The sequence below is a fragment of the Scleropages formosus genome, chromosome 25, assembly GCF_900964775.1.
Source record: "Scleropages formosus chromosome 25, fSclFor1.1, whole genome shotgun sequence".
Lineage (NCBI taxonomy): Eukaryota > Metazoa > Chordata > Actinopteri > Osteoglossiformes > Osteoglossidae > Scleropages > Scleropages formosus.
The window spans coordinates 6,013,798-6,037,987 of NC_041830.1; the positions used below are offsets into that span (position 1 = coordinate 6,013,798).

General features: G+C 44.4%; 2 protein-coding genes across 5 annotated transcripts in view; one reads left to right on the forward strand and one right to left on the reverse strand.

Moving 5' to 3' along the window:
- LOC108928258 (contactin-associated protein 1-like) overlaps window positions 1-4,427 on the reverse strand; it is a 36,078-nt gene extending 31,651 nt beyond the window's left edge. For both annotated transcript variants that reach the window (XM_018742127.2, XM_018742128.2), the window contains exon 1: window positions 4,211-4,427. In XM_018742127.2, coding sequence (XP_018597643.1) covers window positions 4,211-4,274 — 64 coding nt within the window. In that variant the 5' untranslated portion in view covers window positions 4,275-4,427. The remainder of the gene's footprint in view (window positions 1-4,210) is intronic.
- On the forward strand, window positions 423-16,560 carry ccr10 (chemokine (C-C motif) receptor 10). 3 transcript variants are annotated; one of them, XM_018742131.1, is made up of 2 exons: window positions 423-933; window positions 15,130-16,560. In XM_018742131.1, the coding sequence occupies exon 2, from the start codon at window positions 15,144-15,146 to the stop codon at window positions 16,302-16,304; it is 1,161 nt and encodes a 386-aa protein (XP_018597647.1). In that variant the 5' UTR covers window positions 423-933; window positions 15,130-15,143; the 3' UTR covers window positions 16,305-16,560. The 3 variants fall into 3 exon arrangements, with proteins under 3 accessions (XP_018597647.1, XP_018597645.1, XP_018597646.1); XM_018742129.1 differs by lacking the exon at window positions 423-933 and adding an exon at window positions 4,499-4,512; XM_018742130.1 differs by lacking the exon at window positions 423-933 and adding an exon at window positions 9,794-9,851.
- The last annotated feature ends 7,630 nt before the right edge of the window (window positions 16,561-24,190 follow it).

The window sequence follows — 24,190 nt, forward strand, 5'->3', positions numbered from 1 at the left end:
CGTAATGTATCTATCACCTAAACATAAACATTAAAGAAAAGCACAGAAGTGCACTTGATAAACTACTGGTTCTTATTAAAGATGACAGCTTAAAATTTTATCATTCCCCCTCTTTTATACTATAAATATTACACAATACAATATGCATATGTGCTGCCCCTGTATCACTGACAGTTTCCTCTGGGTGCTCTAGTTTCTTCCCACAGTACAGTAGCTTTAACCCTAACTGTAAGCCATGCTGTTCTGGCGAACCAGCAATGCTGAACTGCCTGTTGTGTATGACTCACAAGAGTATGTGTGTCTTTGTGTGTGTATGGCAACCCTGCAATGGAGTAGTGTCCCATCCAGGGTGTACCATGCCTGAGTCTTGCACCCAGAGATTCTAGGATCACCATGACCTTGACTAAGACAAGTGGTTTTATGCGTGTGTGTGCGCACTTATGTTTATATAACTTTATGTAGCCCCTGCTACATGTGTTCATGTGTTGTTGTAGTGCTGGTGGTTGGTTTAATTGTTATTGATGTATAATAGTTTGTGTTGGGAGACGAAGAGAGGAAGACTAAGTGGCACAAAGGATTGTGTGTGAAAAGTCTGAAAATTGGTTATCATGATTTATTGAGTTAATAGACTGCGGTGTTATATTAAAGGGTAACTCCGGAAAAGAAAACGAATCGGGTTTGGTTGGTTTACTCTGGTTACCTCATTGAGAGAAGAAGTTGCAAGTGTGAGGAAGACGCATTCACACAGGGTTGTTCCCGCTGCAGCCAAAGCTGAGGTAGCATAAGATAAGTGTCTAGGACTTGAAACACCGGGAAAGGACCGCAGGATTAGCTGCACGCAGACAGAGCGTCAGTCTGGGATTCGCACTGCCTTCATCGGAGAGACAGAACTGGAGGACTGGTTGTTGAGCGTTGGAGAGTTTCGAAGGAGCAGTGAGTAAAGACCTTTTTTTTTAATCCTTCGAGGTGAACAGCTGAGCTCCAGCAAGCACGGCAACGTCTGAGGTACCATAAACGGGGGGGGGACCCCGGGTCCTAAGTTGTGTGTTTTCTTTCTTATCCTGAAAATATGTCATTGTGAGTTATTGGATTCTGTATTAAATATGGGGGGTGCGGTGGCGCAGTGGGTTGGACCGCAGTCCTGCTCTCTGGTGGGTCTGGGGTTCAAGTCCCGCTTGGGGTGCCTTGCGATGGACTGGCGTCCCGTCCTGGGTGTGTCCCCTTCCCCCTCCGGCCTTACGCCCTGTGTTGCCGGGTAGGCTCCGGTTCCCCGTGACCCCGTGAGGGACAAGCGGTTCTGAAAATGTGTGTGTGTGTGTGTGTGTGTATTAAATATTTCTTCTATAGCATTCTGATACCATCATTTTTCTTATTCATGTGTATGTGAGAAAAGCCATAAGGGCTATGGTTGCCTAGTGTTGCATGGGAGGGATAAAATCACAATATACGGTATAGCGATACAACACGTTAACTGGGCCTTTCTGCACCCTAGTCAGAGTAATACACCTAGCCCGTAAGCTACAGGAGATGCACCTCGAAGTTATTTTTTCATAGACACCAACAATTCACCTCCCACGTGAAGACCTAAAAACCAATACTGAGTGGGTGGGCTACATTTATACACATCATCTGAACCGCTTGTCCCACACGGGGTCACAGGGAGCTGGAGCCTAACCCGGCAACACAGGGCGTAAGGCTGGAGGGGGGAGGGGACACACCCAGGACGGGACGCTAGTCTATCGCAAGGCACCCCAAGCGGGACTTGAATCCCAGACCCACCAGAGAGCAGGACCCAGTCCAACCCACTGCGTCATCGCACCCCCCCCCATGTGCTACATTTATATTCAAATGTAATTATATATGTACAGTACAGTACATATACAATTATTTATATACAAACACAGTCAATTTCACATGATCACATGAGTTTTTGTTTATGTGAATCTTCAGAGTACCTGTAATAGCATTTCTTAAAAAAATAAGTGGATGGCAGTACCTGTACTGTGTCTGGCAAGCAGCCACAAACTGTTACCTCTACATTGTGGTCAAGCTGATGATGAAAGTTGTGTTAAATAAAGATAGAAAACATCTATAATTCATCCAAGCAAAAACAGGGGAACAACGATGAATACAAATGACTTGAACCATGTTTGAATGAATAGCTGTATACTGTACCTTCTGTGCGATATACAAGCGCTTCAAGACTCAGAGAGCAACCTCTTTGAGTCTTTCACGTACCTCAGAATAGACCACGGACTTTGAGGTGTCTGCTACACCATACCTTACACATTAAACAGAACAAAAATACTGTCTACTGCTACCACAATAAGAAGTCTGACTTTCAGGTTGCCTCAGAAATTGAAATCTTCCCACACTTAGCGAACTTCCGGCTCACAGCGGTTTTTTTTTTTTCTTTCTGATAAACATTTACCAGGGTTTGTACAACTGTGTTTTCTTTTGAAGCGTGTTCCCCTGCATGTTACCACAGTCTTTCAGTTGCTAATCACTCAAACATATAATGAAACATTGCCATAAACCCAGCTTTATACGTAGGAAAACATTGAAATGAACAAAAAATATATTGATATCAGCACCACAAATTACAAGTTTTACACTGGAATACTTAATAAACAGCTGCCCTCAGATTTTTGTGCACACAGAAAAACAGATACATAAAGGATGAGTTTTTGCTGTAGTAACTACGCATAGTTATGAAAAGTATGCTTAATTAATGCAGTGCTTGCGCAGTGACTGCGAACTGCATCAAAAAGAGTGCCGGGATGATCCAGCCCGCTGCCATCACCGAGACCCACTGAACCCATCCCCAGACGTCACGATTTCTCACACCTGCTCTTCACTGCCCCTTGACGGAGGATGCTGCCATAATGCAGCTACAGAATCCCGTGTCCTGGATGTTCTCATAACATCTCATCTATGACAAAAGAGCAATCTACACTGCATGCTAGTGTATATACAGTATACACTGAAGAAGATATGATGTATCTTCTTCCTGCCGATGTACTGGACTCTTCTATGAGATGTACGTCACTTTGAAGAAAAGCATCTGATAAAAGCTAAATGAAAAAATATAAATATAATGTAAATCTATACACTCCATACATGTATGGCACCGTGTCTGGAGGTGTTTTAGACGTGATCCTTTCTTTAATAACACATACAGCTAAGTCTCCCATCTTTTTGGAGGTTGTAAGACAATCTGAAGGTCAAATACCAGTTGTAACATTCCAGGCCAGATTAATTATTTAAAAGAGCATCCACAATGCTTAACAGTAAAAGTGCGCACCACAGAACAGCCAGTGAAGCAGGCTCAGCATCACAATTCAACGCCTAACAGAAGAAGATGCTATATCTTTCATTTTTCCTCACCCGATTCCCCTGGCACAAGCTGAAGCTGACATTCGCAGGTCTATCCAGTGGATGCTTTTAGTGGTGTCCAAAAAGCCTGAACATGTCAACATAAGCATATAAAATGATCAAAACTGCCCTGTCCACTCTAGGATAGCAATCCTAAGAGTTCACCTAATTGAGGCATTTTTGCAGGAGGAGGCAACAGGGGTGCGTGCACGGTGAGCTGCTGCAGTGAGTGGGCTGGTCCCGCACAGCTCTCGCACCCTCAGTGTCTGTTTTTTCCCCCGCAAAGCGCACGCCCGGGATATAAGAAACCCGGCACCCCCTGCCTGCAGACCTCTGCTCCGTTTTCCCGCCACTACTATCTCGAGAGACAGCAGACGGGCGCTGCGCGCGGCGGGCGCGGTGACACGGGCGAGGAGGGAGATGCGGCACCACCTCACGCGCCAAGTGGGGGAAAGCGCCGCAATGCAGAAGAGTTCCTCCAGCGCAGCACGTCTCCCCCCACTACGCGTCCTCCCACCAACCAAGCCTCCCCGCAACACACTTGACCGGCATTTCCCTCCTGAAACAAGTCTTTCTGTGACCTATGCGGACAGATACGCGTGCGAAATTACATCAGCTCAGGTGTTCATGCGTCAAAAATGCGGGATGATCCCTCACGACGTCCTGCACAGTGTCGCTTTTTTTAAATAAATCCCCCTTGTCCTTCAGCCCCGTGCACAGCCAGGCCCATCTGTGTATCACAAACGATTAAAACGCGCAATAATAATAACAATTATCATTTTTTTTTGCTATGACAGAGGTGCGCCGTAAAAAAGATGCCGTCTCTGCGACTTACGTGACGAGCAACGTTGGAAAGCGAGGCAAAATAAGAGGCTCGCGCTCAGGGTTTTAAGATTCATCCTTTTTTTGGGAGGAACTGTGTTTCTTCGTGCCTTTTAAGCTGCTGGTTAAAGAAATACGATGTTGTTAGTATTCCTCCTTTCCATGGGATACAGCCCCGTTCCCCCCCTTCTCCTCACTCCAACTTTAACTCGCGCGGCTCCAGCTCTCCTTCCCGCGCACGCGCCCAGCCTCGGGAACGCGCTTCTCACTGCTGCTCCTGCTGCTGCTGATGATGATGATGTCGTGCAATGACAGGTACGCGCACACTCTCTGCGCACAAAACCTAATAGCCTAAGGTGCAAATAACATAATATTTGGATAATTGGATATCTAATACAAGTTTGTACCGACAGTCGTTTTTAAACGGAGGTGCGATTATTTTTCAATTTTAACAGTGTAATATTATTAGGCTCGTGACGTGTCTGAGGTGGAGGGAGACGAGGCACAAACTTATGACATGATGTCATGGAATGGTTTGTGCATTTTTCCATAATGTATGTCAAATTTGCCTAATATTTATAAATTTGTGAAACGCTGTGTAAAAAACACAGTGGAACACACTAAACGGCCTGCGTCAAATAATAACATTTGGACGCAGCCATATGACGGAAGTCTCAAAATACAAATATAAAACTGCCTCTTGAGGCGGTGAGGTGCGCTCGAGCAAGAACTTGTCGTGGCGCTCGCGGCCTCCCGCCGCCGCCATCTCGTCCCAAACAGGGCCGAGAAGCTTCGGTTCTGGTGGAGGCAGAAGTAAAGTTTAACCGCTGAACTACTACCCCGTTGTCGCCTTCGAAAAACATGCGGCTTGGGGTTCTTTTATAGAATACACCTCTGAACAGTTTTAATTGTCATACAGCATTGGTTCTCAACAGGGCGCAGAGACAGGTCATCATTGGGTGCTCAGTGTATTTTATTGTTTTTCAATTATAATGTGCATAAAAATGAAAAAGCTGTAAAAAATCTCTTCATTATTTAAAAAATATCATTTAAAAAATATTTCAAAATAGGGGGGCACGGTGGCGCAGTGGGTTGGACCGGGTCCTGCTCTCCGGTGGGTCTGGGGTTCGAGTCCTGCTTGGGGTGCCTTGCAACGGACTGGCATCCTGCCCTTGGTGTGTCCCCTCCCCTTCCAGTCTTATGCCCTGTGTTGCCGGGTAGGCTCCGGTTTCCCACGACCCCATGGGGCAAGCGGTTCTGAAAATGTGTGTGTGTGTGTGTATTTCAAAATAGGGGGTGTGGTGGTGCAGTGGGTTGGACCGGGTCCTGCTCTCTGGTGGGTCTGAGGTTCAAGTACCGCTTTGGGTGCCTTGCAACAGACTGGTGTCCTGTCCTGGGTGTGTCCCCTCCCCCTCCAGCCTTACGCCATGTGTTGCTGGGTTAGGCTTTGGCTCCCTGCGACCCCGTATGGGACAAGCGGTTCAGATGATGATGAGTATTTTAAAATAATTATAATTAAAAATGGTGATATTGAGGAGGGCATTCTTTTCTGTCGGTCTCTTCCAGCGCACACAACCAGTGAGGCACTATTTGATGTTTTGGATGGATATATACGGGATGCAGGCATGTCATGGGGTAGCTGTGTTGGTATATGGATGGACAGGGCGCGTTCCATGACGGGGAGGGTTAGCGGCCTAGTCACTCGTGTCCTGCATTTAGCCCCATTAGCCAAATGGACCCACTGTATGATTCATCGCGAATCTCTTGCGTCAAAGCAAATGCTCGAGTCTCTGGAATCCATTTTAAAACAGGCAGTGCAAATGGTCGCTCAACATGTTGATGGACTGAATCAACAATTTGTCCGTTATTTCAGTGAGGATTTCAGTTCGTTTGCTTGGGTCAGAGACCCCTTCAGTTGCCTAGGAAAAGATCTATCAATTGACATGGAGGAGCAGTTAGTTGAATTAAAGAGCGACACCAGATTGAGACATCTCTATAGCTCTTGCTCTCTGCCTTTGTTTTGGTTGACTGTGATGACTGAATATCCTCAGTTGTCTGACGCCGCCGTTAAATTGCTGCTTCCATTCGCCTCAACTTATTTGTGCGAGGCCGGGTTTTCAAAATTAACTGCGTTGAAAACAAAATACTGAGATTGCCTACAGGTGGAGGATGACCTCAGGTTGCGCTGTCCAACATTGAACCGCGCATTGTGCTTCTTTGTAAAAAGAATCAAGCGCAGGTTTCCCACTAATTTATAATGGCATGGCTAGCGAAACAGACCCTATGTCCCAGTTTGCATATCACATTACATTACGCGTAATGTTACAAATTAGTTCTATATTGTTCAAAAAATATTTTTGATAAATTAAGGGCGTGTTCCACTATTGTCCTTTATATAGTTTTAAAAGAAAAAAAAAAACATAAAAGTAAAAAAAGTACAAAAATCAAAAAAAATTATCTATCTATCTTTCTAGTTATGGGGGGGCATGCCACATAATAGGAGAGGTTTGGGGGGGGGCTTTAGTTTCAAAAGGTTGAGAACCACTGTCATACAGTGTTTCCCACCTCAGCTCCTGGGAGCAGTAGCCAGTCTGACCACCAGGGGCGCCCACGGGACAACCTCACACACCTTATCCCAACATTCGCACATGGCTATGTTCTGTGTTCAAATGCCATAGAGCCACTTAAGAGAATCCTGGGCCGAAATCTCAACCACCTCATCCAAACATTTCGTTTAACACCTAAAGTGACCGTAACAGTTCAGCATCTGAGGATTAGTCTTAACTGGATGGTGTTTGGTAAGCTGTCACAGACTGTTACCTCTACGCAGTGGTCGAATTGATGATGGTAGTTGTGTTGAATAAAGGTGGAAAACCCAAAGTCACCTTGGAGAAAGTGCTATTAGCTTTACAGTATTTTTATAAACTTGGTGAACATCAATGTACTACTTTGTTTTATTGTACTATTAATATTTAAATGTGGTTTTATAAATTGGCAGTACTCTTTCGTTTGTGGCTGTAGATTATAAAGTTGAAAAAACAGTCCTGATTTATATCCTGAGTGATTATATATACTTTTAAAATAGTGTTGTAAAGGGGTCACCCTGATGCTGACATTTTTAGTAAACAAATGATAGCAGTCACTCTGCAAAGCGGTTTATTTGTTTACTTCTGCTTCCGATTCTCATAACCACTCATGCTTGAAGAGTCAGCAACATGTCCTTCTTTGCTACTCTTTCACTTTGAGTCACAAGCCATTATCTGCAAAGTACCAAAAAGCAAAAAAAAAAAAAAAAAAAAAACTGAAAAAACTTCAGCTCTGTCAAGTTTCAGATTAAATCTTTGAGTTAGTTCTTAAGTATGTCATCAGGCCTGCTTGAAAAGTCCATTTCAAACTCACACACGCATTTTCAGAACCGCTTGTCCCATACAGGGTCGCGGGGAACCGGAGCCTACCCGGTAACACAGGGCGCAAGGCCAGAGGGGGAGGGGACACACCCAGGACGGGACGCCAGTCCGTCGCAAGGCACCCCAAGCGGGACTCGAACCCCAGACCCACCAGAAAGCAGGACCGCAGTCCAACCCACTGCACCACCACACCCTCCATATGGGGTCACGGGGAACCGGAGCCTACCCGGTAACACAGGGCGCAAGGCCGGAGGGGGAGGGGACACACCCAGGACGGGACGCCAGTCCGTCGCAAGGCACCCCAAGTGGGACTCAAACCCCAGACCCACTGGAGAGCAGGACCCGGTCCAACCCACTGCGCCACCGCACCCCCCATTTCCCGTTTCAAACTCCTTTTTTAAAAAAAGTCTTGTTCTCACTACTAATGGTACCAACAAGTCCTATACCATGTCATGAGAATTTTAAAAATGATCCGTGTGCTAAAATTGATTCTAATTCAGAAGTTGAAATTTAATAACCATCAAAATAATCAGACATCACACAGTGGTGGAGTATTTTAATAACTTCATAATTTACAAGCATAAATGAAGCTGTAATGAAAAAATAGTGCATAATAATAATATCATAATTAAAACAAATCCATTCCTTTTTATCTAAAAAAGTCTAGGTGCATGTGTGAGAGTCTTATTTTCTGGAACTTTGATTTCAGGGATTTAAGGATTGGTGACTAAAAGACCAAGCCCGATTTTATCTGTACAGAGATGCAAATTAATTGTGGCGCATACATTTTTTGTGAAGTTTCAAATCAGCACTGTAAGGGAAAATTGTGTTTTAGGTTAAGAACCTGTTTTTACCAGCTGACAACACAGATTTTTATTGATATGACACTAACTTGCATGGGCTAGTGTGGAGGAATATCTCCTATATCACTGAAATTAACGTGTGTGCAGTTTGTTCTCAGTGAACCTAAAGCTGGTGCAGGTAATCCAAGAAAGCTTTTCCTTTGTGTGCTATAAACGTTTAGTGATATAAGCACCAAAACTAATGAAGGAAACATTAAATGGATCAAACTAATTGTAAAAGATTTTGATTGATTCCTTGCCATGACACAGCAAAATAATGGCTTATTACACAGCATATTGCTGATCTTTTACAAAAGATCACTAATAGGTTATGACCCCAGGTCACAACAGGTCTGAAAGAAGAAGAAACTTTCTGACCTTCAAAACCAAAAAAACATCCCCACCCCAAAACAACCTCGGTAATATCGTTTTCTGACTTTTTGCACAGATTTGTACACACCCAATGAACTATTGAACTACTGTGTACCAAGCATAACTAGTAACCAAAAAGTCAGCATCTCACAATGTAGTGTATTGGAGAACTACATCAACATTATGAAATATAGATGTTACATTTTTGTTGTAACAAGCAATCATTTTTCTGCAGTCTGTAAAGAGGCCGTGAAAATATCAGTATACCGAATTTTAATTGGGATGCAGCTTACTTCAGAAACTGGACTGAATTCATGCTGTAAAGAACCCAAATGTACAATGTTTATTTGGTAACTTCATCTTTTCATTATAAGCGTATGGTAATAAAGCGCTCATAATTCCTGTTTGTAAACTGAGATCTTAACATGATGCATTATTGCCATACTATGCTATAATACGACTTAAATTTACTGAAATTTCAACCATTTGCATAAGATTTACTGACTTAGTGTAATATATACATTTATTCATTTAGCTGATGCGTTTTTTAAAATAACTTACAATTTTAAGCTGCTTGTAATTATTTACCCATTCATACAACTGGGTAAATTTACTGAAGCAGTTTAGGGTAGGTATCTTGCTCAAGAGTATCACAGTCAGAGGTGGCATTCAAACTTGCAAACTTTGGGTCCAGAGGCAGCGGCTCTGACCACTATGCAACCAGATGCCCCATTCATTTGATATACTCTAATTATTTCTCTGTAATAAGGGTGATGCCTGTCTCTTTGTTACTTTACGAAGATTAAGTGCTTTAAAAGTCAGCGTGCTACACTGATGTGATCAAAGTTGCAGCTGAAAAGAGCACAGTCACATTCACATCAAAACAATTTCCTTAATTGGGGCAACAGGAGGTCAAATGGGCTGGCTGTTTTTCTCTCAGCCATAACTTGACAAACATACCCTGCCAGGCTCGGTGCAAACAAAAAGACATCACCCCCCCAACATATAACCTTTCTGTCCTCCTACAGCACAGGTAGGTGATCTGACCTTTCATGCTTGGACATTTTTAATCATTGCAACTGGACCTTAGCAATTATTAGGGATGCTTTGCTACGGCAACAGTCTTCTGTGGAGTATAAATTTCTGTACCTGGTGATTAGGATGAATGTAGTCGGTAGTTTAGATATAGTTTACAGTTGCTCCAGTAGCAATCTGTCCATTGTCCTCTTTGAAATGTTAGCTAGAGCATATTTGTATATTTGAAAGTATCTGTAGATACAATGTTGTTGCATGCTCGGATATATTTCATATACAGTAAGTACAAGACATGCATTATTTTTTAGGTTTCGATAAAAGCACTCCTAGGCATCAGATATAGAGACGAGCATCGTGGGAGGTGAGGAGCATATTACTGGGACAGACTGTAAATTCGTGAAATAGATACTGTGAAACCTGTAGGTGGATTACCTGTAAAACATCCAAACCTCCTTGTCACGAAATAACACAATTTTTAATACTCTTTTCCTTCTTGCTGCAGAAGTTTGTCATACTGTATATTTTGTGATCATTATCATAGCATTTTGTACATTTTAGTGTATTTGGAAGATTTGTTATGATGTGTGACTCATAGACGCACACATATGCACACACAAATAAAGTTTAACAATAGTAAACATTGCAGATACATGCTTTAGTCTAAATATACCCCTACCAAACTCATTTTTTTAGAATATCCCGTATGTGTCACATAGATCAGTATAGCAAGAAAAAATTCTTTTAAAACATATGATCTTCATTGTCTCACTTTACTTTTGGAAAATTGCAGACACATGCCATTATAGAGATATGCTGGATTTCATATAAGGTTCAAAAGCGTTTCATCGTGAACATGAATAATATAAATCTGTTGGCATTTTATTATTAGTTAAGGCTGTTTTAAATGTTTCAGTTGCTACGAGCTGCTAGCTTGGTACATCAAATTAACATTTCCTTTAAAAGATAAACAAGGATAGTGGTAACTCGGGCAGATTAACATCAAACGTACTTTTTTGCTAAGTTATTTTATACTTAATTTATGATTTTGCAATAATTTAGCAGTTGATTCTAGAAAAAGATGCAGTGAATTTTCAGACAGAATGCGTAACTGATTTCATACTTGATTCTTAACTGTGCTTTGTGTAATGCATCAGTGTTTGGAGCCTTCTGTTAATGTGCATGGGTGCTTATGGATAGTCTTGAGAATGCATTAAATTACTTTTTGAGATTGCATGTAATCCACTAAATTTCATGCAATACGTTTGCACTTTTACATTTGTTTTACATCCGTGTCTCATGTGTGTCATTTTCATGCATTTTTACCACTGACACTCGTAGATCATGTACTGCAGACCATACACTTATAGGTCATAAAAGGACAGAAAGCTGGATTATAAAAGAAGGTACAAATAGATGTTAGCACTTGAAATTTTACTTTTTAAAAAATCATCTGAACTTTTCTTATATATAGTGCAAAGAGCAATTTAACTGATATTTTGGTACGTGCAAGAACCTGTCGATGTCTTTTTCTATTATTAATTTAAGCATTGAAAGTTGTCGTGAAGAAAGAACATTTTATGTATTTTACTGGAATAAATGTCTAGTCGCTCAAAGCTGAGCTCCAGGAAGGGCCTGCACCCATCTGTACCCTTGAGAAAGGTACATTACACCGGACAGTAAACAATTCATTCAGTGAAACACAATGTAGTTGTAAGAGACGTAATGCAGTCATAGGACCCATAATGCACTTGTAAGAGGTACATATTACCTTTTCGATATATTTTCACGTGCATTAACAAAGAAACATTTTGGGTTACAGTGTACGCAGGAGAAAGGAGCCAGAATGAATTGTACTGTAGGAGAAAGTTCTTACCTGCGCTGAACTCCTCTGCACTGAGCTTCAAGCTTCACATTGACATGGCATTTGCTCAATTTTGGGCTTTGTGAGAAAGCCATGTTTTGCCTTATCTTCACTGCGGTGCAAGTGAAATGAGGTACATTTGTTTCAGAGAAGGGCTGAAAACTCCAAGTGCGTGCCAAGACTCATGTATTGACTAAAGCTGGTCTGCCCACATTTCCCCCTGTGTAACGAACTGAAGGCACTGGCACGCAACTCTTCTCTGGTTTTGATTCATGTGTGGTAGGTGCTTACTCAAAGCTTAGATTTTTCATGACCACAATTAATGCCTGTCAGTTTTATTTGAGAGAAGTGTTACATTTTACTGTTTTTGGAGAATCAGGACATTTTGTAGAAGTGGGGAGTTAGATTCCGATCCTGGAAAGTCAGCATATATACCGATCCAAACAACGGAGCACTCGGCTCAATGGCTTGTTTCAGGCCTCTCTCTCAGTGCTGGGGATGTTCAGCACTTTACCTGCGAGCAAATGGCTGTTGCTGATTTTTCCGTTTCATTTTGCTTCGTGCAGCACTTCGTTATTAGCGCCTTGTGGCGGCACAGCGGGCAGTGCTGGTGCCTCACAGTACCTAGGCGGTGGGTTTGGACATGGGTTCAGTTGCCTCGGTGGATTCGGAGTTGGAGTCTTCTCCCAGTGTTTATGTGATTTTCTTTCCAGTTCTTCTGGTTTCCTCCCACAGTTAAAAGACACGTGTCCAAGGTGATTTCACAACACTAAACTGCCCTTGTTGTGTGTGTGTGTGACAGTTGGTAGCATAGTGGTTACAACTGCCTATCGAACCAAACGTCGCACATTTGAATCCCAGCTCCAGCTGTAGTACTCTTGAGGAAGGTACTTTCCCTAACTCAGGCAGAATGGTGGCACAGCAAGTAGAGCTGTTCTCTCGCAGCGCCTGGGTGGTGTCAGAGGATGTGGGTTTTATCCCCACTCAGTGTGTATGGAGTTTGCATGTTCCTCCTGTGTCTGCATAGGCTTCCTCCCACAATCCAACGACATGCTTTTCAGATTCACCCATAGTGTGTGAATGACAGAGAGAGAGAGAGTGTGTTCCACTGATGCACGGATGAGTGATCCAGTGTAAGTAGTGTATCTAGCAGTGTAAGTCACCGCGGTGAATAAGGTGTGTGGGCTGATAACACTACATAGAGTTCATGGGAAGTTGCTTTGGAGAAAAGTGTCTGATAAATAAATAAATTTAAATTGCTCCAGTAAAAATGACCCAACTGTTTAAACTGGTAAATAACTGTAGGTACATTAATATTGTAAGTCGTTTTAGAGGAAAGCAACAGATAAATAAATAAATATAAATGTGTCTTGTCCATTGTGTACCCTTCCTCACACCCTGTGCTTCTGGGATAGGCTTTAGACCATCTTGACCCTGCATCAGACAAACTCTTATAGACAATAAAATAAACTGGTAATAAAAATTAATTAAAAATACTCTTAGGTTAACACACACATTGTCTGAACTGCTTGTCCCATATGCGGTTGCAGGGAGCCGAAGCCTAACCCGGCAACACAGGGCGTAAGGCCGGAGGGGGAGGGGACACACCCAATATGGAACACCAGTCCGTTGCAAAGCACCCCAAGCTGGACTTGAACCCCAGACCCACTGGAGAGCGGGACCTGGTCCACCCTGCTGCGCCACTGCACCCCCCTTAGGTTAACACTTTTCAACAAAATAATGATGTAAATAATATTGTAATTTTCTTAAAGAGTGAAAGGGACCTCTTGTTATAAACAAATTAGTAATTCTTCTTAAAAAAAAATTGTGATCAAATTTACCCTATTATGTCTAATGGAAAAAAAGTGAAATTTATTCAGGACATATATATTTAGGACACCCTGGTTTTCAAGAAAAAAGCTTTGCCTCTTTGTGGTTAACGCTTTACTGTTGCAACATGCCAAGGTGTTATATTTTTTTGCAACTGAGATGAGATAGTATAGCAGGAACTAGAATATAGCAGACAGTGGTAGCAATGGTAGATAAACTTGGAAGTCAGATATTTCACCTCACTTGCAATGGCATGAGTTCGTCTTGAAGTCTTCCGCTGAATTCTCAATTCTGAATTCTGCCAGCAAAATTCAAATATTGATTAATGAATAAATCTTACAGGGGGGTGCAGTGGCACAGTGGGTTTGAGTGGGTCCTGCTCTCTGGTGGGTCTGGGGTTCGAGTCCTGCTTGGGGTGCCTTATGACGGACTGGCTTCCCATCCGGGGTGTGTCCCCTCCCCTCTAGTCTTATGCCCTGTGATGCCGGATTAGGCTCCGGCTCCCCGCGACCCTGCATGGGACTAGCAATTTCAGATGGTGTGTGTGTAAATAAATCCTATGCCACATCAGAATTAAACAGAACAAGCACATGCCTACAAAATTTTACAAGAACTGCAGAATGGGTGTACAATATGAGAAATATGGTTCAGTATTCAGCATGTAGTTTCTTTTATTCTGTATTAGTTTTAAACATTATTTTCGTTTGGTGTTTTATCTGTCAAAAAAGCAACTGGGGGATTTATTTTGAATATAGCCTGACTATGACTGCACCGTATATGCACTGCACACTGTGATGTGTGTTTTAATAATAATATTTGCAATTTTATTTCATAATTCAGAGGATGTTTATACCGGAAAGTGCAGTGTGTTGAAATGCAGATGTGCACATACTGAGTTAGTGTGTCTCACAAGAGAGCGGCGCAGTACAGTACAGCGTCTCTCCTTTTGTTTGCTCCACTGGGCCAAATGGCAAAGTTTTCGGCGTCTCCATATGTGTGCAAATGATTTTGATGTTGGCAGTCATCATTGACTGAAATTACTAAGACATACGTCGCTTTGCAGCTGAAGACAAACGCGAGCAACATGGTTTTTAGGGAGGACTGGGGCAGCACAATGGCACAGCAAGTAGCGCTGCTGTCTCACAGCACCTCTGTGGTGCAAGAGGACATGGATTCGATCCCCACTCAGTGTGTGTGGAGTTTGCGTGTTCTCCCTGTGTCTGTGTGGGTTTCCTCCCATAGTCCAAAGGCATTCTGTTCAGGTTCCCATAGTGTGTGAGTGACAGAGAGAGTGTGTTCCACTGATGTATGGATGAGTGACCCGGTGTAAGTAGTGTATCTAGCAGTGTAAGTCACCGCGGTGAATAAGGTGTGTGGACTGATAACACTACAGAGTTCGTTGGAAATCGCTTTGGAGAAAATCATCTGCTAAATAAATAAATGTAACTGTGCGAATAATAGAATTTAATTTGAGTTTTGATTTTTTTATTGAGTATGCAGCTCTACTTCTGTGTCGGGGGGAAAAAATATACGTGACTAGAAAAAGCTGCCTAAAATCTTGTTATATTCTCTGTGACGGTTCTAGGTTTGGTGAGGAGAATGGGGGAAATCACCACATATGCCGACAACGTCACAGATTTTTACATGGAATCGTACAGTGACTACACTGTCACACTGGAGGAGTTGTGCGAAAGCAGCCACAGCCAGGCGCTCTTGATCAAGGTGGTACAGCTGTGCATCTTCTCGGTGGTCTTCCTAGTTGGGATCCTCGGCAACATGCTGGTGATAGCCACGTTCGCGCTCTACCGCCGCCTGCGCCTTCGCTGCATGACGGACGTCTTCCTGCTGCACCTGGCAGTGAGCGACCTGCTGCTGCTGCTCACACTGCCCCTGCAGGCCGCCGACACGCTCCTGGACCGCTGGGAGTTCGGCAGCATCCTTTGCAAGGTCATGCGCGGCCTCTACGCCGTCAATACCTACAGCGGCCTGCTGCTGCTAGCTTGCATCAGCGTGGACCGCTATGTGGTGATCGTGCAGACGCGCGCCGCCCAGCGTCTCCGCCACTATCACCTGCTCTACAGCTCGCTGGCCGCCATCTGCGTGTGGTTCACCGCCGGCCTCCTCAGCCTGCCTGAGATCATCTCCGTGGGTGTGGACACCCAGAAGCTGGAGCAGCGGTGCGAGCACCAGCTTGAGTGGAAGATCAAGATAGCCACGTGGGCCACCCAGATCGCAGGGTTCTGCCTGCCCTTCCTGGCTATGCTCGTGTGCTACTCCCTGATCGGCCGTACTCTGCTGCAGGGCCAGGGCTGGCGCCGCCAACGAACGCTACGTCTTCTCCTTGTGCTCGTGCTGGTCTTCTTGGTCTTCCAGCTGCCCTACACCATAGTCCTCTCGCTGAAGATGGCGAAGAACTCCCACAACAACCCGGGGAATGCCTGCGAGCACTGGAAAGCCACCTTGATAGCTGAGTACATCACGTGCAGCCTGGCGTACATGCGCTGCTGCCTGAACCCCCTGCTGTACGCGCTGGTGGGCGTGCGCTTTCGCAACGATGTGCTCAGACTGCTCCATGATGTGGGATGCATCAGATGGGGCCCATGTGGTCGCAGCCTGGTTTCAGCCTCCGACAGTTGTGTCTCCACTTCCGCCACATCCCCATTGCCAACCGTCAAGTCCGTCATGGGTTCCACATCAGAGCAGCTCCTCTCCCCAGCTCCAAGCATCCAGATGAACTTCACCACCTCTCCAGTGTATTAAATCCATCTCCATCTGCCTATGCCCTGCAAATTCTACATACTTTCAGGTCACCTGTCCTGGTTTCCACCATAAACCAGACTGCATTACAAAATGAAACTATGAACTGGAAACAAATGTAGATGTATGCTATGAGTTATACTGTGAATGCTTTGTAGTTCTAGGCTGTAATACTTTTTTAAATCTATGCCTACATTTTACGCAGTTTTCAAGATCAGTCAGACAATTGAGTTTGACAATTTTTTTAAACATAAACAAGTCCACATTTTATCATCAGAAATAATAACTTTTACCATACATTTTTATAAATGAAATAATTTTATAATTATGCTTCATTTTATAATTAACGTTTTTATTGTATTTTAGATTTATGTGTGAATTTTATTCATACTTCTATTCATGCTTTACACGCTCTGTAAGTAATCTTACTGTCCATCAGATGGCACTATTTCTCCTAGGAAATATCATCCTTCTGAATGCATTAAGATTCTTGTTGACCATCATGATATTTCCTTTCCTTCCCCATTTCCAGGGGAAAGTTTCTCTTTTTTGTGACTGCATGACCTCCCACAATACATTGCAATTAATTCCTTTGGACTAAGGTCTGTCCCTTCTGATGAACCTCAAACCAACTGAGAAACGAAACAGTGCAGGGTGTTTCCTTCGCACTTCACAGACCCTTGAGAGACCCAGCAACTATACTGTGAAGTTTTATTATCATTTCTCAGCGCCAGGCTGTTATTTTTAATCTGCTTTAGTCTTTCTTTTTCATTGTTTTTTGTCCAACCACTGCAGAAAATAATTTTCACCATCACACACAAGCGCGCGCAGAGACGAGACAGAAATACACCTACACGTGTGGCTGAGCATGAGTCGGGCAGCGCAGATAAGAACTACAGACAATGGCAGCGTCAGCATGGCAGCAAAAGTTGAACTGGGGGTGTGGTGTGGTGTGGTGTGGTGGAAAGAGAAACACGAGATTAGCAGGAGACATATTCACAGCGATACAGACATGTGGAGGACTTCTGCTTTCACATCGCATGGCACGATTTCCTTCCTTGGGGTCCCAAAGGAGCACTAGGGTCCAGGGCACTAGGTCAACAGATTGAGTCCGGTCACGAGGACCGGCCACAGGAACAGGTCTCAGCTGATGCCTTTTCTATACTGGCACCTCGGGCCGGCCATCAGTCGAGAAATCTCACACGACCAAGAAGGAACAGAAAAGATGCCATTTTAAAAGAAAAGAGTTCGAAAATGTTCTCTGCTGGCTCTTGAGTCACACCCTACGTCCAACCTAACCGCAAATAACGAACGCACTGGGTGTATGGACACTTATAACATGTTCATTTCAGAATAGGTGCAGTGGGAGGGGAGAAGAGGGGCCTGTCCTTACAATATTTAGGTCTACACTCACATTTATGCATTTAGCTGAAAATCTGATATTTCATTAACCAGGAAATCAGGAGTTTTATGATTTGACGTTTATTCATTTAGCTGACGCTTTTCTCCAAAGCAGGGGTGTGGCGGTGAAGCGGGTTTGGGTGGGTTCTGCTCTCCGGTGGGTATGGGGTTCAAGTCCCGCTTGGGGTGCCTTGTGACAGATTTGAAATCTGAAGCCTCAGGGCCTCAGGTCCGGGAGGGGCTAGTCTTCAGCACCTTTGAGAAGAGCATTTATTCTTCAGTCAAATATCCAGCTGTTAACACGGCTAAAAATGTTCCAGGCGAAATCACTGGGTAAGCAAGGTCAAAGGTCATTGCCTGATGTAATGCCATAAATAAAAAAGGCATACAGTATGTACCATGAACACAGAGCAAAGTCAAACAGGAAGAACCTTCCCCAGTCAGAAGACATACATTTTACATTTATTTAATTATTTAGCAGACACTTTTGTCCAAAGCGACTCCCTATGAACTTTATGTAGTGTTATGAGCCCACACACCTTATTCACCACGGTGATTTACACTGCTAGATACACTACTTACACTGGGTCACTCATCCATACATCAGTGGAACACACTCTCTCTCTCTGTCACTCACACTGGGGGAACCTGAACAGCATGTCTTTGAACTGTGGGAGGAAACCAACGCAGACACGGGGAGAACATGCAAACTCCACACAGGCTGAGCGGGGATCGAACCCACGTCATCTCGCACCACCCACGTACCGTGACACAGGAGTGCTTACAGTACATGCAGCCCATTGATTTGTCCCTATAAACAACGTGCTTCACAGGTGAAGGTGGTTTTCAATCTTGCCGCCACAGTGGTTTATATTCCATGAGGGTCTGAGCACGAGCACGAGGCAGACAGAGACAGAGCGGGGAACACAACTCTGACCTAAGTTTACCCAGGCCTCTGCGATGGGGGCCTGTCAAGATCACACGGAGATTGCTGATGATTTGAACCCAAGCACGCAGTTTGTTCAGTGAGGGGGACAAACTGCACCGGGAGCTGAAGCGAGTTGTGTGGAGACTGGAGTGTGAAGATACAGGATGGGGCTCAGGGGAATCAGATGGGGAGGGTTGAAGAAAAATTATTTCGGGTTTGGTCCAAGAGCCGGAATCACGGTTGTGGTCAAGGAGCAAGGAGAAGCACTAGGAAGGGGAGGTTGTCTCTACGGATGGATGCACACGCACCTTGTTGGAAACCGCTTGTCCCAAGAGGGGTCGCGGCGATCCGGAGCCTAACCCGGCAACACAGGGCGCAAGGTCGGAGGGGGAGGGGACACACCCAGGACGGGACGCCAGTCCATCGCAAGGCACCCCAAGCGGGACTCGAACCCCAGACCCACTGGAGAGCAGGACCCGGTCCAACCCACTGCGCCACCGCGCCCCCTACCTGCTAAATAAATAAATGTAAATGTAAGTGAAATTAATATTAATTATACGGTTTTTCGCTTTTTTTGGGTTCTGAAGCACAAAGGTACTGCGATGACGATACAAGCGAGACACAGACGTCACACAAATTAAACAGGCAAATTCTTTGCCCTTGCCGCAACGGCCTGAGAACGTCAGCACGCGGAGGAAGGACGAGGACGTTCTCGGCCTGCTTGGAACGGGAAGCGCACGTGTGTTTCGCAATGATTTTCGAATAAACCCTCCTGAGTTTGTCTGCAACTTCCTCTTCATCGGTTCAGTGTTGCAACCGAGAGTTCTTGTTCACGCACCATTTATTTGTCAATTAGTTACTGCTCTTTTCCAGAGCAGGTTAACATCCTTTGCTCGCTTCAAGTTTCATCGTGATCATTCATTTTATTTCGTAGATCCAAGCAGAGTAGCGGCTAAACACACACACTTGTCTCCTGGAGGCTGGTCGAATCCCTGCAGGGGCCTTTGGAGGGTTTTTTTCCTTTGAAATGCTCTGCAGAAATGAACTGCTGTAAAAATCGGTAAATTTTTGAGCTGCTATTAATAAACGCATTTTACGTTTATTTATTTCGTAGACACTTTTGTCCAAAGCAACTTCCTATGAACTCTATGTAGTGTTACAAGCCCACACACCTTATTCACCGCAGTGACTTACACTGCTAGATACACTACTTACACTGGGTCACTCATCCACACATCACTGGAACGCACACACTGTCACTCACATTATGGGTGAACCTGAACAGCGTGTCTTTGGAGTGTGGGAGGAAACCAGAGCACCCAAAGACTTACCCTGCTAGATACATTACTTACACTGGGTCACTCATCCATACATCAAATCAACACACTCTCTCTTTGTCACTCACACTAAGGGTGAACCTGAACAGTATGTCTTTGGAGTGTGGGAGGAAACCAGAGCACCCAAAGACTTACACTGCTAGATACATTACTTACACTGGGTCACTCATCCATACATCAAATCAACACACTCTCTCTTTGTCACTCACACTAAGGGTGAACCTGAACAGTATGTCTTTGGAGTGTGGGAGGAAACCAGAGCACCCAAAGACTTACACTGCTAGATACATTACTTACACTGGGTCACTCATCCATACATCAGATGAACACACTCTCTCTGTCACTCACACTAAGGGTGAACCTGAACAGTATACCTTTGGACTGTGGGAGGAGACCAGAGCACCCGGAGGAAACCCACACAGACACGGGAAGAACATGCAAACTCCACACGCGCTCGGTGGGGATTGAACCCACATCCTCTGACACCACCCAGGCGCTGGGAGACGGCAGCACTACTCATTGCGTCACCATGCCGCCCTGTTTTATTTATAGGCTCACAAAAATAACAATGCCATGTTTACAAGGCCTCATGCTACAGCTGCTAATCCATCATGAGGAACCACTACCTTTCTTTCCTTCACCTCTTCAAGCATCTCTCACCACCATTTGCTTCGGACTGAGTGTGAACACAGGGCAGCCCTGCAGGGTATTCAGAATGAACTAAATATAGTCCTGCAATTTTACTCTCATCACCCCTCGCGCCGCAGACAAAAGATCAGACACACATCAGTTGTTTGAAAGGACCGCATCTACCCACACGTAACGTGTGTTTGCAGAGTCGATTCCATTGATGCAGACAGATAAGCGGACAGTGTGTGTGTGTGTGTTGTTCAGTGCTGTCACCTGCCAGCCCTATGTCACACCTGTGTAACCTGTATGGCCTCTGTCTACCCTGTCCTTTGTCCCAGACTGCACATGGCTGACAGTGGAAGGCTTCCCATCCCCCTCAGGTGTGAAAACACGCGGTAGACAAAGCAGACGTTGGCGCACGTACTATGGTGCTGTACACTCTTCACTGGGACACAGCTTCTCCAGGACCATGGGTAACACCTATAGATAACCGGCGTAAAGGTAGGTTGCGGGACAGGTGGAATGGAGGCACAGCAAGTAGTGCTGCTGTCTCATGCAGCCTGGGTGGTGCAAGTGAATGTGGGTTCAATCCCCACTCAGTCTTTGTGGGCTTCCTCTGGGTGCTCTGGTTTCTTCCCACACTCCAACGACATGCTGTTCAGGTTCACCCATGATGTGTAAGTGACAGAGAGAGAGAGAGTGTGTGTTCCACTGGTGTATGGATGAGTGACCCGGTGTAAGTCGTGTATCTAGCAGTGTAAGTCTTTGGGTGCTCTGGTTTCCTCCCACACTCCAATGACATGCTGAACCAATCGCCTGTCCACACAAGCTAGCGTTATATAGGTCAGTGGGAGTTTTTGTCGTGAAGGAATGGCACAGGTCATCACACAAAGGTTTGTTTGAATTTAGTCACATAGGTTTATGAAGAAATCCTTGGAATGCCTGGGAATTCTCAGAACACCCGTGTGCTTTCGTGTTTGCATCTCCACCCCCCACCAGGGTGCTCATTAACCGCACACAAATGTGGGCGACTTCCACGTAGTGTTGTCAGCCCACACACCTTATTCACCAAGGTGACTTACACTGGGTCACACATCCATACATCAGTGAAACACACTCTCTCTGTGTGAACCTGAACAGCATATCTTTGAAGTGTGGGAGGAAACCAGAGCACCCAAAGACTTACACTACTTATACTGGGTCACTCATCCATACATCAGTGGAACACACTCTCTCTGTCACTCACGCGCTGTGGGTGAACCTGAACAGCATGTCTTTGGAGTGTGGTAGGAAACCAGAGCACCCAGAGGAAACCCACACAGACACACACAGGGAGAAACCCACACAGACACACACCACCCAGGCACTGTGAGACAGCAGCACTACTCACCGTGCCACCGTACATTTTTAACCTTAATTTTGTTGAACTGTCTTCAAGTGACTATGAAGCAACATTGAAACCCTAAACTGAGGCCATCGGAAATATAGAAAATATTTTACGCAAAATATTCATCTGTGGGAATAGATCTCTAAAATGTACTTATATAAACAGTGCTTTATACCCTTCAGCATTTTTCACGTTCTGCTCCGAAAATACAATACGAAATGCGTTTTAATATCCTAGAGTATTTCGAATGTGTGGAATTACTGCATACTTCCGAAATTATTTCTGTAATTCATAATGTGAAACAAAGAGGCGAAGTTAAAAAGGATCTGCGATAATGTTCACAGGGAAGGTGAAAAGAAAAACGCTGTTATGAACAAGTTTTGAGACCTTTGCAAGACACGATACAAACAGGGCGCATTTTTAATCAGTTTTACCTTAATTTCTCTGCAACCGGTACATAATATTTTGGTTTCTCGACAAGTGGGTGAAAGCCAACTCTCCACAACTGCATTCAAAGAATGAGTAACTTCACTTCTTTTAATATGAATACGAGTCTGATTTGTCAAACCTTCCAGTGTTCTGTGTAACTGCATGAATATAATTAGCTGTCAAGAATAATTGAGAAATTCCCATTAAATGTGCTTAGTCACAAAGAAACCGAATTGCTTAGCAGAGCCTTTTATCCTAAGCATCCGCCAACAGGAGGGGTGGTGTGGTGCAGCGGGTTTGGCCGGGTCCGATTATCTGGTGGGTCTGGGGTTCGACCACACCCCCACTAAATGTTAATATGTATCTCAAAAAAAAAATACTAGGAAGGTGATGAGGAATCGTTGATATTATGATAAAAGGTTTATGCTGCTACTCATGCGATGGACATCGGTTCATATGGTGGAAAGAAATTTACTCTATTTAAGAATCATACATCTACATCTAAGTGTCTCTTCCTGCTAATGTAATGAACACATTGTATTTTCTATGAGATGTTTGTTGCTGAAATGTAAATGTAAGGCGTCCATGGTGCACGATCCATCACTGACCAGTTCTTTAGCTTTGCTTTTACCGTCTCTGCACCTCTACATTACGTTCCGGCTTTTTCCAAGTCAAGATCCTGCTCATGTGAGAGTCTCTCCCTCGTTGTCTGGATTTCATCACGCGATTCGGTGTTTTAAGAGCGAGTCCATCAGGCCTCCGAATTCACAAGTTTTGCATCCGTTGCGCAAATCTGTCACATACTGGTTGATCGTTTCACCACTTTCCTGGGACCATGTAGAGAATCTGTGCCTTTCATATGTCATGTTACACTTTGAGTTGCAGCACACTTCAAATTTGTCCTAGATTTTGTTGAATTCATATTATTTCTATCTTCTTCAAACTGGAAATTGTTACACACACCCAGCGCTTCTTCGTCCACCAGGTGGAGGGACATGGACCTTCTCTCTGCTTCAATTTCTGGGAGACACAGTTCAGATCTCTGTTGAAACCTTTTCCAGTTTTCAGCTCCGTTGCCCATCAGCTGCAATTTTAGTGGAGGATGAATTCCTTCTCTTTATGTTTTCTTTCATCTAACGTCTCTTGCTGGTATGAGGTACTGCTTATTTGCGTATATGCTGGCGTTCCGTGTTGTATTCACAGTCTCTTCGCTGAAAATCCGATTCTTTTCCTCGCATTCCTGTTCCAATCCATCCCACTTCTGACACCATGTCGCATTTTTATTCTGCTCATGGGTCAACATCACGAGGACTGTAGAGGAGTATTTCTTTCAATAAACAAAGAACATTGTGAATCATTACAGGGGGGTGCTGTGGTGCAGCGGGTTTGTCCTTTTCCTGCTCTCTGGTGGGCCTGGGGTTCGAGTCCCGCTTGGGGTGCCTTGTGATGGACTGGCGTCCCGTCCTGGGTGTGTCCCCTCCCCTTCCAGCCTTGTGCCTTGTGTTGCTGGATTAGGCTCTGTCTTACTGCGACCCTGTTCAGAAAAAGCGATTTCAGTCAGAGTTTGTGTGTGTGTGTGTGCGCATTGTGAATCATACCGCAATCAACATCTGTCTCGCACTTACCCTGCACTCCCTCCAGTACTACAGGCATTGCTAATTGTACATTGAGCAGACATCAATCATTTATCATTACAACTTGGCAAACGGGGATAAATAACACATCTCAACGCATCCTGCATCGGTTCTTTCGGTTTATGACCCACCACGACATGAAC